At 40.2% G+C, this 15127-nt stretch overlaps 2 protein-coding genes across 2 annotated transcripts; both read right to left on the reverse strand.

Annotated features, from left to right (window-relative positions):
- Window positions 1–77: 77 nt before the first annotated feature.
- Window positions 78–892, reverse strand: CCM_05465 (BAP31 domain protein, putative; the record flags this gene model as incomplete). Its single annotated transcript, XM_006670609.1, is given in 3 exon segments — window positions 78–687; window positions 706–791; window positions 872–892. The coding sequence occupies 3 exon segments, from the start codon at window positions 890–892 to the stop codon at window positions 78–80; spliced, it is 717 nt and encodes a 238-aa protein (XP_006670672.1).
- A 6952-nt stretch (window positions 893–7844) lies between these two features.
- Window positions 7845–15039, reverse strand: CCM_05466 (LysM domain containing protein; the record flags this gene model as incomplete). The annotated part of the gene is made up of 16 exons (XM_006670610.1): window positions 7845–7871; window positions 7948–8063; window positions 8130–8607; window positions 8684–8756; window positions 9039–10634; window positions 10882–11785; window positions 11847–12522; window positions 12584–12664; window positions 12711–13292; window positions 13414–13742; window positions 13834–13934; window positions 14021–14446; window positions 14526–14665; window positions 14718–14773; window positions 14824–14961; window positions 15030–15039. The coding sequence occupies 16 exons, from the start codon at window positions 15037–15039 to the stop codon at window positions 7845–7847; spliced, it is 5733 nt and encodes a 1910-aa protein (XP_006670673.1).
- Window positions 15040–15127: the final 88 nt, after the last annotated feature.

A 15127-nucleotide genomic window follows, 5' to 3' on the forward strand; every position in this document is an offset into this window, starting at 1 on the left:
CTTGTTTTCAACACAGATGCTCCACGGCACACCATCCGGGGGTTGGTGGTGTCGCGCTTGCGAGCAGGACAAGACACTTATTTCTCCTTCTTGGACTCCTTGACCTGATTGCTTTCGTACTGGTCACTGAGTTCGTTGTAGCTCTTGTGCAGCTGCTCGCTCTGCTTCTTGAGGGTCTGGAGATCCTGGTCCTTGGCGGCGAGCTGCTTCTTGAGCGCAGTGACCTCGTCAGAGGGCTTGACGGTCAAGTTCTTGTCACTGTCGTAGGCGCGGATGCGCTCCTCGAGGCGGATAATGTCCTTGATCATGACATAGGTGCGGTTGAGAATCAGGGAGAGGAAGAGGGTGAAGCCGCAGAGGTACATGTTGCGCTGGGCATAAAATTTGCGCGCCTGGACTTCGGTACGCTCGTGGCCGAGGACGACACTGCTGGGCAAAGCCAAGGTTAGCTTTTGACAACCAAGATTCCTTTGGGGGAAGGAAGCAACATACGTTCCGCCGCTCTTGGCCGCTCTCTCCATTGTGTCGTGGAGCTCCACCTGGACGCGGTAGACGCGGTTCACCGAGTCGACGAACAGGACGATGATGAAGATGAAGGTGATCTTGAGCCAATACTGGATTTGCGCGACAACCTTGTTCTCGGAGATGAAGCTGCATCCTTTGGTTAGTGCTTGTGCGTGCGCGTTGCTGGGAGGAGTGGCCTACGTGAAGATGACGCGGCGGGGGTTGTGAGGCAGAGGAATGATGAAGAACAGGAAGAGTGCCATCTCAAACATGAGAAGGGCAAAGACCTATCAATTTCGCAAGTCAGTACATCATGGCTCTTGCTTCCCAGTCTTGATCGCGGCCAGCGCCGTTAATCCAAACGCACAATCGTGTAGTAGAGCGTCATCGTGAACGGTGTTTATGTGCCTAGGCGCACTAGAACCAGCTTGCGGGGTTTCGTGGGTGGTTGATGAGATGGAGGGGGGGGCGGTTGGTCGAACTTGATTCCGTGCCAGATTGGAAAACCACAGAGGGAGAAAGAGTCAAAAAGGGCAAGTGGGTGTTTGCGATGGCGATGCCCGTTTGTCCACGTTGTCGTCGAGGTTTTTGTCAACGTTAGCGTTGAGATTGTTGTCGAGGAAGAGAGGAGAGGGAGAGCTAGCTTGGAGCAAACGGTGGTCTGTTTTTTTGCCGAGGGCAGTGCAGAAGGATGGCTGCAAAGCTTCCCGCTGGATCGGGCCTAGAAGCTCTGTATTGACTGACGAGCTTCCGACGTCATCACTTTCCAGCGCTGCCAGGGTCGGGTCCTTGTGTACAGTGTGGCTGGAGCTCGCTGAACAAAAAGTAGACGTCCTTATCCACACTGTACAGGTGCATCAGTACTTACTGGTACTTAGGCTTGGATATAAGACACTAGTAAATCGATGTAGCGAGAAGTACCCTATTATGCACTTAAATTAGGCACACCGGGAGCTACATTTGCGCAAAATAATACTTCATTTTTTACTGTATTATTGGTGGTGCTATCAGCGTTTGAAATGTATGGTGGGACGTGCCGGTACTGTAGCCCTCTCGAAGTTGTCGCGAGCGGAATTACCTGGACCCACTGTAGAGGCTTACTGTTAGCTACAGGTTAGTTAGTAAGTATCATGCTAAGAGGCTTAATAATCATTTAGACGATGTTGATTGACTAGAAAAGAGGCTATACAGCTAGGGACTACTAGAGATACCCTTATAGGGGGTCTCCTAGAAAAAGGGGCTAAATATATAAAAAACACTTAAAAGCGGGACTAGGCCCTATAATAGGTCTAATATAGTTACCCTATTTAATACACCCCTATAGCTTCTTTTTAGGTAGATAAAGTAATAAAAATATATTATAATAACTAAAAATAGAATTTATAGTATTTTCTAAGGCCTTAAAGCCTATTAAAAAGGATAAAAAAATAATACTACTATAAAAGTTAAACCCTTACTTATAGTTACTTATAAAAAACCTTTTATTATTACTAAGTAATAAAAGAGTAAAAACTTATATAATAAATAGTCTATTAAGAAACTAAGTAAGTTTATTAATAACTAATACCCCTATATATTATTATTTTTTATTATTTTAATATCCCTTAACTAAAGTACTTAAGGTACTTATATATTACCTAACCTTTATAATAATAGTAATTTAACCTACTATACTATAAAGGTATATCTAAAGGACTTATAAGGAAGAGTACTTATTCTTTCTAATAAGGGATTAAACTATACTAGGGGTAGCTAAAGAGGTACTTATAGCTAGCTAAAGCTTTAAGAGGTTATAAGAGGTTAATAAAGTATTACTTTTAGCCTTAATACCTTTAAATAGGCTATAAGGTATCTTTTCTTTATTAGTTAAGATAAAAAAGAGTATATATAATACCTTAGGTAGAAGATTACTATCTTTAGGCTATATATCTATCCTACCTTTAATAGCTTATCTATAGTTAAATTAATTAGGTAGCTTTTAAAGGCCTAATTAGGTTATAAATAGGTTAAATTACTACTTTCTAAAAGGCTTTATAAGGCTATTTACTATTATCTCTTTAATTAAGATTTATTAAAGGTTAAAGCTTTTTACTTTTAACTTTTAATAAATTTAATAGTTATAAATATTAATATAATAAAGCTTTATAACTAGCTTAATAAGGTCTTTAGTAACTAATTAAATTATTTACTAGTTATTATAAAAGAAATTAATTTTTCTATTAAATTTAAAATTAATATTTAATACTAACTACTTAAAGGTTATAACCTCTTTAATAGCCTATAAGAAAGCTAATAGCTTAGCTTCTATAGATAATATAGTAACTATATTCTACTTACCTAATTAATAGTAAATTAAGCTATTAAATAGCTTTAATATATATCTTTATATACTTTTCTAATTATAAGTATTATTAATAAAGCTAGTATTACTAAATATCTTAAGGACCTTAATATTTCTATTAAAGACTATATAGAGATCCTAGGTATACTTAAGATACCTTATTATATTAAGCCTTTATATAATATAGTTAAGTAAAGGGTTAAAAAGGAATTAAACTAACTTTAAAGAGGTTAAAATATAGTCTACTTAAGTTATAATTAATAAATACCTAATTAAACTAATAATTAATTAAAACTTCTTAATTTTAGTATTACTAACTATATTAAGCCTTTTAACTAGTAGTTTTATTAATAATAGTATATTAACTAGCTTTAAGTTATTATAATTAAACCTAACTATAATCTTCTAAATATATAACTTTTAAAAAAACTATACCTTTTATACTTTTTAGTTATAAAGAATCTTAATTCTTAAGAACTAATAGAGTTTACTTAATAATTTAACCTTATATTTATTAAAGAAGGCTTAATATACCTCTTTAAAGTCCTTTTTCTACTCTTTTAAGTATAAAAAGACTAGATTATCTATATAGAAGAAGATAATAATTCCTCTATAGGTTATTATATATAGGTCTTCTAGGTAAAATATAAATCCCTTCTTAATAAAGAATTTAGTTATAATTTAATACTAAAGAAAAGGCAATCTTTAAAGGCTATAAAGGGCCTTCTTAAGAAGCTACTAGTATTCTAATTCCTTAAAGCCTAGTAGGAGTATTATATATACCTCTTTATTAAGGTCTAAATTATAAAATATATTAATAAAATCTACTTAAGTTAAATCTAGGCTAAAATATACTATAAAGGCTATTATTAAATAGAATATTTAAATAACTAATATTATTATAGCCTTTATTAAAAGGCTAGCTAGCTATTAATTACCTTATATATATAGGTAAGCTTTATATTTAATTAATAGGCTATTAAAATTAAATTTATAGATATATATTTAATATAAATTAAAGGGTTTTTTACCTCTTATAGTCTTTTAAATATATACTTTCTAAACTATACCTTATATTATAATTTTTATTAATTTATTATTTATAGCTATAAACTAATAATTCTAGAATAGGTATTTTTTAGCTTAATAGTAGTTATTTAAGGCTAAAGAAAGAGTATTATAATATAGCTACTCTTCCTTCTTATTAGTTATAATAGTAATTATAGCTTTTATAATATTATAGCTTAAGTTATTTATATTCCTTAAGGTAAAGTCTTCTATATTTAATAAAGTAGCTAATAAAGTTAAAAATAGATTATCTAGGGAACCTAAGGTATATATAATTAATTATAAGGCTTCTAGGGAACCTAGGGTCCCTATAGGGTTATTTCTATTATTTAAAGGTTTAAAGGGTTTACTTATATTATATAATAGTACTAACTCTTAATTAAAAGTAAAAGGTTTATTAATTTTAAAATAGATATACTATAAAGGTATATTACTATATTAATTAGGTTAATAATACCTATAAGGTTAAATATATTTAGGTCTAGTACCTATAGCCTATATAGCTTCCTATTCTATAAAAGAAAAGAAGGGCTTAAAGGGTTATATAGTACTTAATAATAAAGAAGATAAGGCTATTATATACCTTCTACCCCTTAAGTTTAATAGTATATTAAACTTAGCTTTAAATAATAAAGTAGTAGCCTAAGTTAGACTCTATAAATTAGGCTTAATAATTAACTTATTAATACTTTTTTAGTAAGACTAAAAATTAAAAGCCTTTACCTTTTAAAAAGCCTTAGGATTAATAGCTTTTTCTTCCTTATAGAAAGTAGACTTATTAAATTTAATATAACTTAAATTAATAACTCTTATACCCTTTAATAAAGATACCTAGACTAAATATTAAGTTAATAAGGTAATTCCTATAAGATAGCCTATATAGGCTTATTATTTAAGCTTATTATCTAAGCCTTATATTCTTTTTAATATTAATATAAAGGCTTTATATTTAAAGGTCTTAATATACTTTAAATTAGGCCTTTAATCCTTAAAGAGATAGTTCTACTCTTATTAATTCTCTTAAAGCTAATTTTAAAGTAGCTTAAAAGGTAATTTCTAGTCTTTTAAGTAGTAAGGCTAGTAATTAAGAAGATAAATAGCTATTTAATAGGCTAACCCCTATAAATTAAAAGGCATTCTAGCTTAAAGCTAGAGGTAAGTTACTAATTCCTTAACTACCCCTTTAAAGTACTTTTAGTAGCTACTATAGTATAAGTAGTTAAATAAGCTTAGAAGGAATTTAACCTTTATTATTTTATAATACTTCTATTTTATAAAAGAGGTCTTATTATTTATTAAGACTATCCTAATATTAATTCTATATTATCTCTTAATTATATTAATAAGGGTAGTTATTATATTATTAAAGCCTATTTTCTCCTTTATTATAACTATAATATAGTATCCTATAAACTAATAGGTTACTAGCTATATATAATAGTCTTAATTAAAGGCTACCCTAAAGGTAAAGATATTAATAGAAATAGTTATAAATAGTATTATTAAAAAGGTTAATTCTCTTTCCTTTTAAAATATATTTTTCTTAGCCTTAAAGATATTATAAACCTTATATTTTAATAATAAAGATTTTTTATTTATCTTAATACTAATAGTATAAAGTAAGGCCTATTTTATAGTCTTAATACCTAGGTAGTTAAGGTAGTTATATTATAAATTAAAAGAGGTAGTAATTATAGGTTTTAAAGCCTAGGAAAAGCTTATAATAGTAATAGTAATAGCTTCTCTTTTAATACTATTAAATAGTAGTTACTTTCTATAGTAATTAATAGTATAAATTACCTTATAGGATAAACCTATATACTTAAAAAGGGTATTATTCTTTAACTCCTAAAAGATACCTTTATTCTTTAATTAATATTTTAATACTAAATTTATTATAGCTATTAGGTAATATATTATATTACTAAGTATTAAAGTATTATTATTAACTAATTTAATATATATACTTTTAATACCTTTAGTTAGCTATTAGTTATTAAAGACTTTATAAATAGTATAGGTTTTTTATTATATTTTAGTAAACTAACTTAAATTATTAAAGATATAATTCTTAATTCCTAAGTCTAATATTATTTTATTTACTATATTTAATAGAGATTTAATAAATATTATAATAGTAAATACTTTTAAAGAGTCTTTAAAGGCTTAGTTAGTACCTTTATACTTTTAGAATTTCTATAGCTTTACTATTTTCTTAAAGGCTATAATTTCTTTTTAAACTAACTTAGGCTATTTAGTAATAACCTTTTTAACTTATTTATTAACTTCCTTATTTTAAATAAAAGCTATTAAGTCTTAAAGGTATATCTAGGGGATATAAGTAAAGTATAACTTCTATTAAATATTATTATTAATAATATAATACTACCTCTTATAAAAGCTATAGTTTTTCTTTTTTAACTTTAAATTACTTTTATTAAATTCTTTTAAGTTTTTACTATTAATTTAAAAATTTATAGCTATAGTAGCTTTAATAATAAGTATATCTAGATTCTCTTAATAAAGCCTATTTAGAATATTCTCTAAGGTTAAATTATAACCCTTAATAAGGTCTAACTTTATAATAGCTATAAAGGTAGGATATCTTAAATTAATAATAGTAAAGACCTCTTTAATAATTTAAATAGGGTTAATATATTACTAGACCTTAAAATAAGAATACTTCTTTATAGTTTTTTTAACCTTCTAGACCTATTTACTTAATATAGTATTTTTAAACTTTAAATTAGTTAGAAGGGTATTTATCTTTTAAGTTAATAATCTTATAATTTCTCTATTAAAAGGCTTAATATATCTTTTAAGCTTATAATAGTATTCTTAAAGGCTATATTAATTAGAGATTATAATAAGGTAGTCCTTATAGATTAAGTTTATAACCTTAACTTCTAGATTCTATAATACTTTCTTCTTCTTAAGGTATATAGTTTAATTAGCTAAATATAAGGTTATCTTAAAGAAGGCTACCTTAATTATATTATAATATTTAGCTATAGTAATAGTATATTTAGTAGTAATAACTCTTCTTTATACTATTATAGTCTTTATAAGAGCTTTACCTTTTAAAGTAAAGGATAAAAGAGCTAGGGTTAAGCTTAAGGTAGAGGTAATTTAAGGTTAAGGTTAAAGATCTTCTTTCTCTTTTTCTTTTTCCTTAATAATATCTTCTATTATTAAAAGAATAGCTTTAAATATTAGTAGCTTTAAGGGGTTAGTAGGCCTAATAGGTATAACTAGCTTTTTATTTTAAGCTAGATTAATTAGGGGTTATAAATCCTTTTAATCTATAAGCTTTATTAGCTTTTAACTCTATTCTAGCTAATTAAAAGGACTATCTAAATAGATAGTTATTTTAGTATTTAATAAGGTTATTATTAATAAGTTCTTCCCTTTTTATAAATAAAAAAGGGGGAATAAGGGTTATTTTAAACTAATAAATAATAATATCTAGTTAGTAACTCTATATAATAATATAATAAAAATAATTAATACTTTTTAAATAATTAGAAAAAGCTAATTAGTTACTAACTAAGCTTATAACTATTATACTAAAAGGCTTAATAATTATTTAGATAATATTAATTAACTAGAAAAGAGGCTATATAGCTAGGGACTACTAGAGATACCCTTATAGGGGGTCTCCTAGAAAAAGGGGCTAAATATATATAAAAAACACTTAAAAGCGGGACTAGGCCCCGTAATAGGTCCAACATAGTCGCCCTGCTTAACAGTAAGTAGCTAGGAGAAGAGGTAGGATTAACGGCTTTATGCGGTGGATAAATGTAAGCCAATACAGGTATTCCCGTCACAAGGGGCCGCACAATCACCAAAACTATAATTAAGTATGAGCATGCGTCAAATATCTTATATCCGCTTGTCTATGGCCTAGTTAAATCCCTCGACGTGCCTACCGCTAGGAGCAACCTTCTTCTACCCTCATCTAGCGGCGGAGGTTTAGTATGATTGCTTAGCCACATCTGATGCGTCAAGATACTATGCCGTGAAGCTGCCCTTACGGAAATCTTCCAGTTCATAGCGCGCGCGGACTCAAGTGTAATGTTCGTTCCGTCTCCCCTAACAGTCATAGCTTGTATAATATCCTCGCGGAGACTCATTATCCACGGATGTACCACTATATTAATCCAATTAGTCTTAAGTAAAGCCTCAAGCAAATAAACTCTTCTCATAGCCAACATACCAGATAGGTAGTCATATATCGTAACAAATTCCTTGCCAGCAGCCGGCTTTACCTGCATAGTTAGACCGGCTTTATACTCCGGTCTATCCTGGCCACAGCAGCTCGCGATATAACCTATAAATGAGTCTGTTTCTGAAGTGCAATTTTCTTCTTGCTCGCCATACGGCCGCGTATGGTCATCCAAGTTCCAATTTGCCACATACTCGGCTGCCTCGTGGTCCCTATGCCACGCCACCCAGTTCCCCTCATACTCATCCAACATAGGAATATAAGCATTGATAGACGAGACCTTCGGTTGCGTTAGCGGTAGAAACGCAATTTCATGCCAAATTCCATTTTCGCGCTGCAGGGGCTCCATTTCTTGCAAGGCACCACGCATGGTCTTCATAACAGACAGCGCGGTTGGGAACGTGCCACTGAGAGGCCAGCAGAGCCGTTTAAAGTCCGCAGAGAATAATACTCTTTGCCCATCGCTCCGCTGCTCTTCGAATGGCGCGTACATGGGTGAAACGCGGTATTAAGTTGGTGATTGAGATGGTTATGAGTAATTTTACCAGCTTGTCGTGGGTGGAGGATTTCCTGCTGGGGGCGGCAAAACGTAGGGCCGAGTCTATGCGGCCGAGCCGCCTAATTGGAAATAGCGAGAACTTAGGGCTAGGGTTAATTTCGCGGACGACGATGTCGTTCCGTTAGGACAACAGACACTTACCAGATTCTTTAATTTACACTTTAGGCTGTTTTTCTATGGAAAGAGCAGATACATTTCTGCATATTCCCGTATGTGCGCTGCGCATAGAGTCACTGGTCACATCCTTACACTGCATTTAACAGAAGAAGAATAATCTTAACATCTACTTACATAGTACTAAAAAAATGCTAAAGAATGTTAGAGAATACTAATAAGCCGACTGAGGATCCATCCTCCACCTATAGCAGTCATTTTCCAAGTAACCGCCCTGTTTGCCATCCACGCCGCGACAGTTACAACCATCTGCAATCCGCGTCAAGTAGTACTCACAGAGTTCTTCGTCAAAGTGCGCGATATCGTAGCCATTGGCGCGTTTTAGATCTGACGGGTCTGTTATGTGATACGTACCGAAGCTGCAGCCTTCTTTGACCTCGAGGGAGATGTTAATCTTCATCCAATATGTTCCAAAGACACCCTTGTTAGTAACGGAGTACGACTCCTCGTCGAAGAAGCCAGGGATGAGAAGCTCCTTAGAGACTGCCTCGCAGTAGCTCTCAATGGCATACACCATGCGGTCTCGGTGTACCACATAGCCCTTGTTATAGCAGTGGCCTTTGTTACTGCTAGCATGGCCCTGCTCGTACATAGACGTGGTAGGTTGCGGCTTCCTGGTGGACGTGCTAAGCGTGGTACTGGTGGTGGTGGTGGCCCGCGGGCACGCTGTACGATCGAAAATGTTTTCTTCGTCATACGTGTCTTGCACGCCTTCGCGAGAGCCTCCAATACCGTAATATTTGTCCATGCATTTGTCGTCAAAATCTCTATAAAAGCAAAGAGGCACCATGGGGAAATCCTGTTCTCCAAGAACGGCGTTGATGTGGTGTCCATTTGGCCAGCTTCCCTCGGGCGGCACTGGCGCATCGTCACCCCATATGTGCGACGGAGGCGTTGGGAAAGGAGCTGAAGCCCTCGTCGTGGAGGTAGCACCGTTGGCGCCGCGATAGCGAAAGGCAGGCCATAAGGGAGTCGTCGCTAGCATGGGCTGCAGGCTGACGGTGTCGCCCAAGGCGCGCTTCTTCTGTTCCGCCGAGATGGTGACAGCTTCGAACACCCACTCGGAGATAGTAATAGGAGGCTGCGTAATTGTGCTGGTCCAGGATCCATCACTAACCGTAACCAAAGGATAGTTGACAGTGCTAGTAGCACCCTTCCAAGGCGGTATCTTGGCTCGGCACGGCGGGATGCAGGTAAACTGGGGCTGGTCCATGTCCCAGATTTTGGGATCAACCCAAATGTACTCGTTAAAGTTGGTGTGGCCGTCCTTGCCCACATCCAGCACGCTGATATGCGACCAGCTGGGATGTACCTTGACGTTGAGGTTGTCGGCGGCGGCGATGCCCTTACCCCCCATGACTGCCATGTACTTGGCGCCGATGGTAACCAGGTTGGTGATGCGGACGTTAGCGCCGTTGTCATTGAGCAGCAGGAGCGACTTTTGGCACTCCTGCGTGTCAATGCAGGACTGACTGTACGTGGAAAACCACGAGTAGAGGCCGGCGGCGGCGATGAAGATGTTCTCGGAACCCGTCACGATGGTGGACCAAGACTCATCGCAGCCGTTGAAGGGGTCGTTGGTGGCACAATCGTACTTGGGGTCACCGACCATCTTGCCCACCACGTCTGTGAATGGAGCCGGCGGCTTAGGGTTGGGCTGATAGTATGGCGACTCGGTCTGGATCATGCCAGCGTAAATGTTGGCTGCGTTGTGGAAGTTGTACTGGTAGAAGACGCCATGCTCGGAGGCAGTAGCATATAACCTACGATGGTCAGTCAGTACGGGCTTGTTGCTTTCCCTCGTTGGAATAGAGAACGGAAGCGTACCAGGTTGGTTCTATGCTTTCAATCAAGAAACCTCGCGCAACATAGACAGACGTCTGTTCCATGTCATTTGCCGCGTCTTTGAAATCGGGATCACTAGATTTCGACCAGACAATTAGCCATGACTTCCTTCTTTGAAGTTGAGGTTTGCAATCGCAACCCAAGCTTGGGGTAGTCGACACTCACTCAATCATGTGATCGGCACCCCATAGCCACATATTCTCAAAGTAGCCCGAAGCCTCCTTGGTCAAGTGCATCATCAAGCTGGCCGCAGAGCATCCCGAGTTGACGCCGCTCGTTGAAGGAGGGCACTCCTTGGGAGTTAGCTTCGTGCCCAGAGCGCCTCCGACACGGGCATGGCAGTCCCAGAGGCCAGCGGAGCCGGGCTTTGCGGCCTTGATGTTCCATTCGAGGAGGATCGCGCCTGCTGTTGGGCCTTGCGTGGTGAAAATCAAGTCCTGCATTTCCACGTCTCCCACCTCGCCGACGTGGCCGACGCGAAGCATGGGCCTGGGGTTACTGGCATCGGAAAAGAAGGGGCCAGACGCGGCTAGCTGAGACCAGGTTTCTCCAACAATCTTGGCTCCGGGGGGAATCGTGACGGTCGAAGTCAGGATGTACGTTCCGGCGTCGATAAAGAGAATGCTGCCCGTGCTGGCTCCAACAGCTCTTTGGAAGGCCGCCGTGTCGTCGGTGACGCCGTCGCCCTTGCAGCCTAGGTCTTTGGTGTGCACGAATGCCGAGGCTGGCACATCGGCGTACTGTGGTCTGGCACGCTCAAAGTAGTTGCCAGAGTTGTCCAGCAGCGTTGGGTGTCTCTTGTACTCGCCGACTTTACTGCCCTTAGTGAAAGTGCGTTTCTCCGCCGAGCCCTCATAGACAGGACCAACAACCCACTGGTCGACCTTCGAAGATGCAGCCAGCAGCGTGGTTCCGGATACGTCGCTGACGGCTACGCCGACGCCGTCAAAGGCAACATTCTCAAGCGAGATACCAGTGCTGCCCGCACCAACCGCTTCCTTGATGGGGTTGATAACGATGGCCTTGTCGGCGCCGCTGAAGGAGGAGTCCATGATGGAGACGGAGCCAACTGTAAGTAAAGGTTAGCCTTGATATTGTGCTACGGAAGCAAGAAATATGTGTATACTTACTGTTGCCCACGCCGTCATCGCCAACCAGCTTAAAGCCGGTGCCGACATTCTTCATGTGGATTGACTTCCATACCCAGCCCCAGTCCCAGATGACCTGGATGCCGACATCGCAGTTGTCAAAATCCAGGCGTTGTGCGGTGAACTGCTGGCTACCAGCCTTGAGGCCGATGCTACCACCAACAAAGGAGATATCCGTGATACTGCCGCCGCTGCCATTTTCAGCATACATGCCAATCTGCTTGGAGCCACGCTTGGCCACGATCTCAACGTCTTGCGTGCTGGTCGCCTGCGCGACCTGGTAATGAATGCCAGTAATGACATCTCCCTTGTCGATGCTGCGAATGTCGATGCGGATGTTGCGGATCTGGCGGTAAAAGTTTGCCGTGTTGACAAAGTATTCTGGATCCTTGCCGTCGATTCCTGGCCCGGGAGCACCAGTGTACTCATCCGTGGACAGGACGCCGAGGCCCACAAAGTTGGGGGCGGCCACGAGGGTAGGGCGATTGTTGGCGTCACCGATGATCTGCGTGCCAAAGGGCATAGCCAGAGTGCTGGAGACGAGGTAGTTGCCGGGCGGAAAGTAGACAATAGCGTTCTTGATAGTCGATCCGTTGCAGCCACGGTCGCACCGCGTGCTGTTGGTGCCCATGGCCTTGTTGATAGCCTTGGTGTCGTCCTACAACCAAATGCGTTAGCGAAGTATACAGAAACCTCTCCAAAAACAATAATCAACCTACCGAAGAGCCGTCGCCAACAGCGCCGTAGTCCATGACATTTCTAAACACGACCTTTATAATTCTTTGGTTAATGGTGCAATCCTAGCCCCGACTCCTATGTCGCTTGAGTGATGTTGGCTTTACTCACGTATTTAGGATCATCTCCCCATGGTACAGTACCCTTGCGCGCAATGTCTTGCATCCAAAACGCACCCTTGCCCGCCGTGGCTGCGCGTCTAGTTACGTTGGCGTTGGGCTTGACATCGGCCTCAGCAACCAATGCGGCAGCAGCAGCAATCTCATCGGTAATGAGGAGAAGAGGTGGTGGCGCCGTCGTGGTTAGAGCAGCCGACTCGCCTCGCCGACCGTTGCTGTTCCCGCGGCCGTAAAGGTATTTATTGCGGAGGGGATTTGCTACGCGGGCAGCGTTTCGCTTAGCAGCCTCGGCGCGAGCGTTTTTGACGAGCTCACGAGCCGCTTCCAGAGCTGACGACGTGATGTTGCGGATTTCAGCCGTGGTACTGTTTCGAACCGCTTGCGGGTATTGCAGCGATCCGCGCTTGATCGCCATCTCCCGCGTGCCAAGCGCCGCATCAGCGCCAACACCAGCAGACCCGATGCTCGAGCTCGAGTTGAGCCCAGTACTGTCCAGTTCCATGTCAGCGAGGGCGCGGGCTTGCAGGGCACGGCGCAGAAATTTGTTCGCAAGTGCTGAATCTGGTTGAGTGATCTGCATCAGCTGTGTTAGCAATGTGACCGCAAACAACCCCTATGATTGGTGAAGGAAAAGACTGGTATCATATCCTGAGTTATGCATCTTTTGCACCTTTCGCGTCCGGAGCGTGACTTACCGTAGAGTTATCGTGGATTAACGTCTCGTAAGCCTTGCCGGCTCGTACGTATGCTCTGAGCTCCTCGGCGCTAAGTCCGGGGCCTGTAAGCGTAGAATTCGTCCGCGTGCTGCGTTTTCTCATCTCTACGAAATACATATCCTCGTCGTCATCAGAATTACCGGCATGGTTGGTGACGGTAATGCGAGCGGGAGTTGCATCTGCCCCATCGTCGTTGTAAGAGAATCTGAAAAAGATGATAGACCTGTGGGCTTGGAAATGGGGATCGTTGAGACCGTCAGTCAAGCTCTCGAGCTGTTGACGTAGTACTCCGTGCGCCAGTCCCTGCCCTGTAACCAACAAAAATAGCATTAGCAAACCTGGCTCTCTTTTCTTTAAGCTTTACCAAGCAAGTTTATCACTACTGAAACAAGAACGTACAATTCTGTTCCGCTTTAGTGCCAGTGGCACCTTCGCAGCTAATAGCAGCACATCTCGTGTGAGAGGGGCCGTTTCCGTTAAGTCCTTCACCGCCTTCCACCCTGTTTAGATGTCAGTGAAAATTCATGACATATTCCTTTTATCCAGATGAAATAGACTCGTATGGGAGGTGGGCTAAATGACAGACCATGTTGCAGGTGGAAACTCGTCGCACGAGTACCGGATATCGGAATTATGGATGGGACCGTTCATGATGGCATTCACACTGGTTCCTGGCTCCAGTAGATCGGTAAACCATTCCCCTTGGGTCTTCCATGGTTTGCTTTGGTCCGGCTCGGGGCATGCATGATTGTTTTTCCATGAGCTAGGGCAGGAAGCATCACGGCGCCAGGCTTGATGGCTCTTGGGTTCGTCTTTACCTGTGTCCAGATCATAACCGAAGATGCTGTTGCTGATTCCGCTTGCAGCGTGCAAATTTCGGCCTCGCTGGGATGCCAGAAACCTCCGTGCATTTACACAGATTTCTATCATGTAGTAACAGTTGTACTGTAAATAGACGGTGCTGGCGCCTGTGTTGAGAACGGGGTAGGGAGGTAATCCAGGCAGCGGACGACTGCAAGGTGCTTTCTTAGTAACAGCGCGGAGAGTAGAAAGTGATGGATGGAATCGCGTATAGCAACTAATAGACTTACTAGAGGTAGGAATTGGGACGAGTGGTATCAACTTCGTAGTCTTGCGCGAATTGAGCTTGAGCTACGCGCGGATACCATAGCCAGGCCAGTTGCGCCAGCAGCGCAACATGTAGCCCCAGCAGCATCACGCCTCGATATGTCTTTGGCGATGCAACAAAAGAGTAGCAACAGTAAGGAGCGGCTGCCACTTACGGTGATAGTAGCAAGCGAAAAAGCAAGTCCAGGATGGCAATCTCGCTTTATACGAACTGCCTGTGGGAAGGGTTCGGACCACGATCCATGAATGGCTAGCTCTAACCGTTGGACCCTGAGGTGCTATGCTTCTTCTTTCGCCTTTTATTGAATGTCCTGAACGGAATGAGGGTCACGATATCCACTCTCTTCCGACGAGGCTTGGTAGGGTCCGGAAAGGCTCGTGTGAAGAAATGCGAGCCGTCTGTTGTTGGGAAATAAAGCCGTTGTGGATAGCTATTGGTGGGTGGGGGCTGTAAACGTCCACCGTACATGGATCCATCATCAGAGTCTGTAATCTCCGTTTTCGACCCTTTCCCGTCAAAGGTTCGTCCAAAACTCAAGTCTAGACTCAAGCTCTTTCTCCAGTG

Source organism: Cordyceps militaris, assembly GCF_000225605.1.
Source record: "Cordyceps militaris CM01 unplaced genomic scaffold CCM_S00004, whole genome shotgun sequence".
NCBI lineage: Eukaryota > Fungi > Ascomycota > Sordariomycetes > Hypocreales > Cordycipitaceae > Cordyceps > Cordyceps militaris.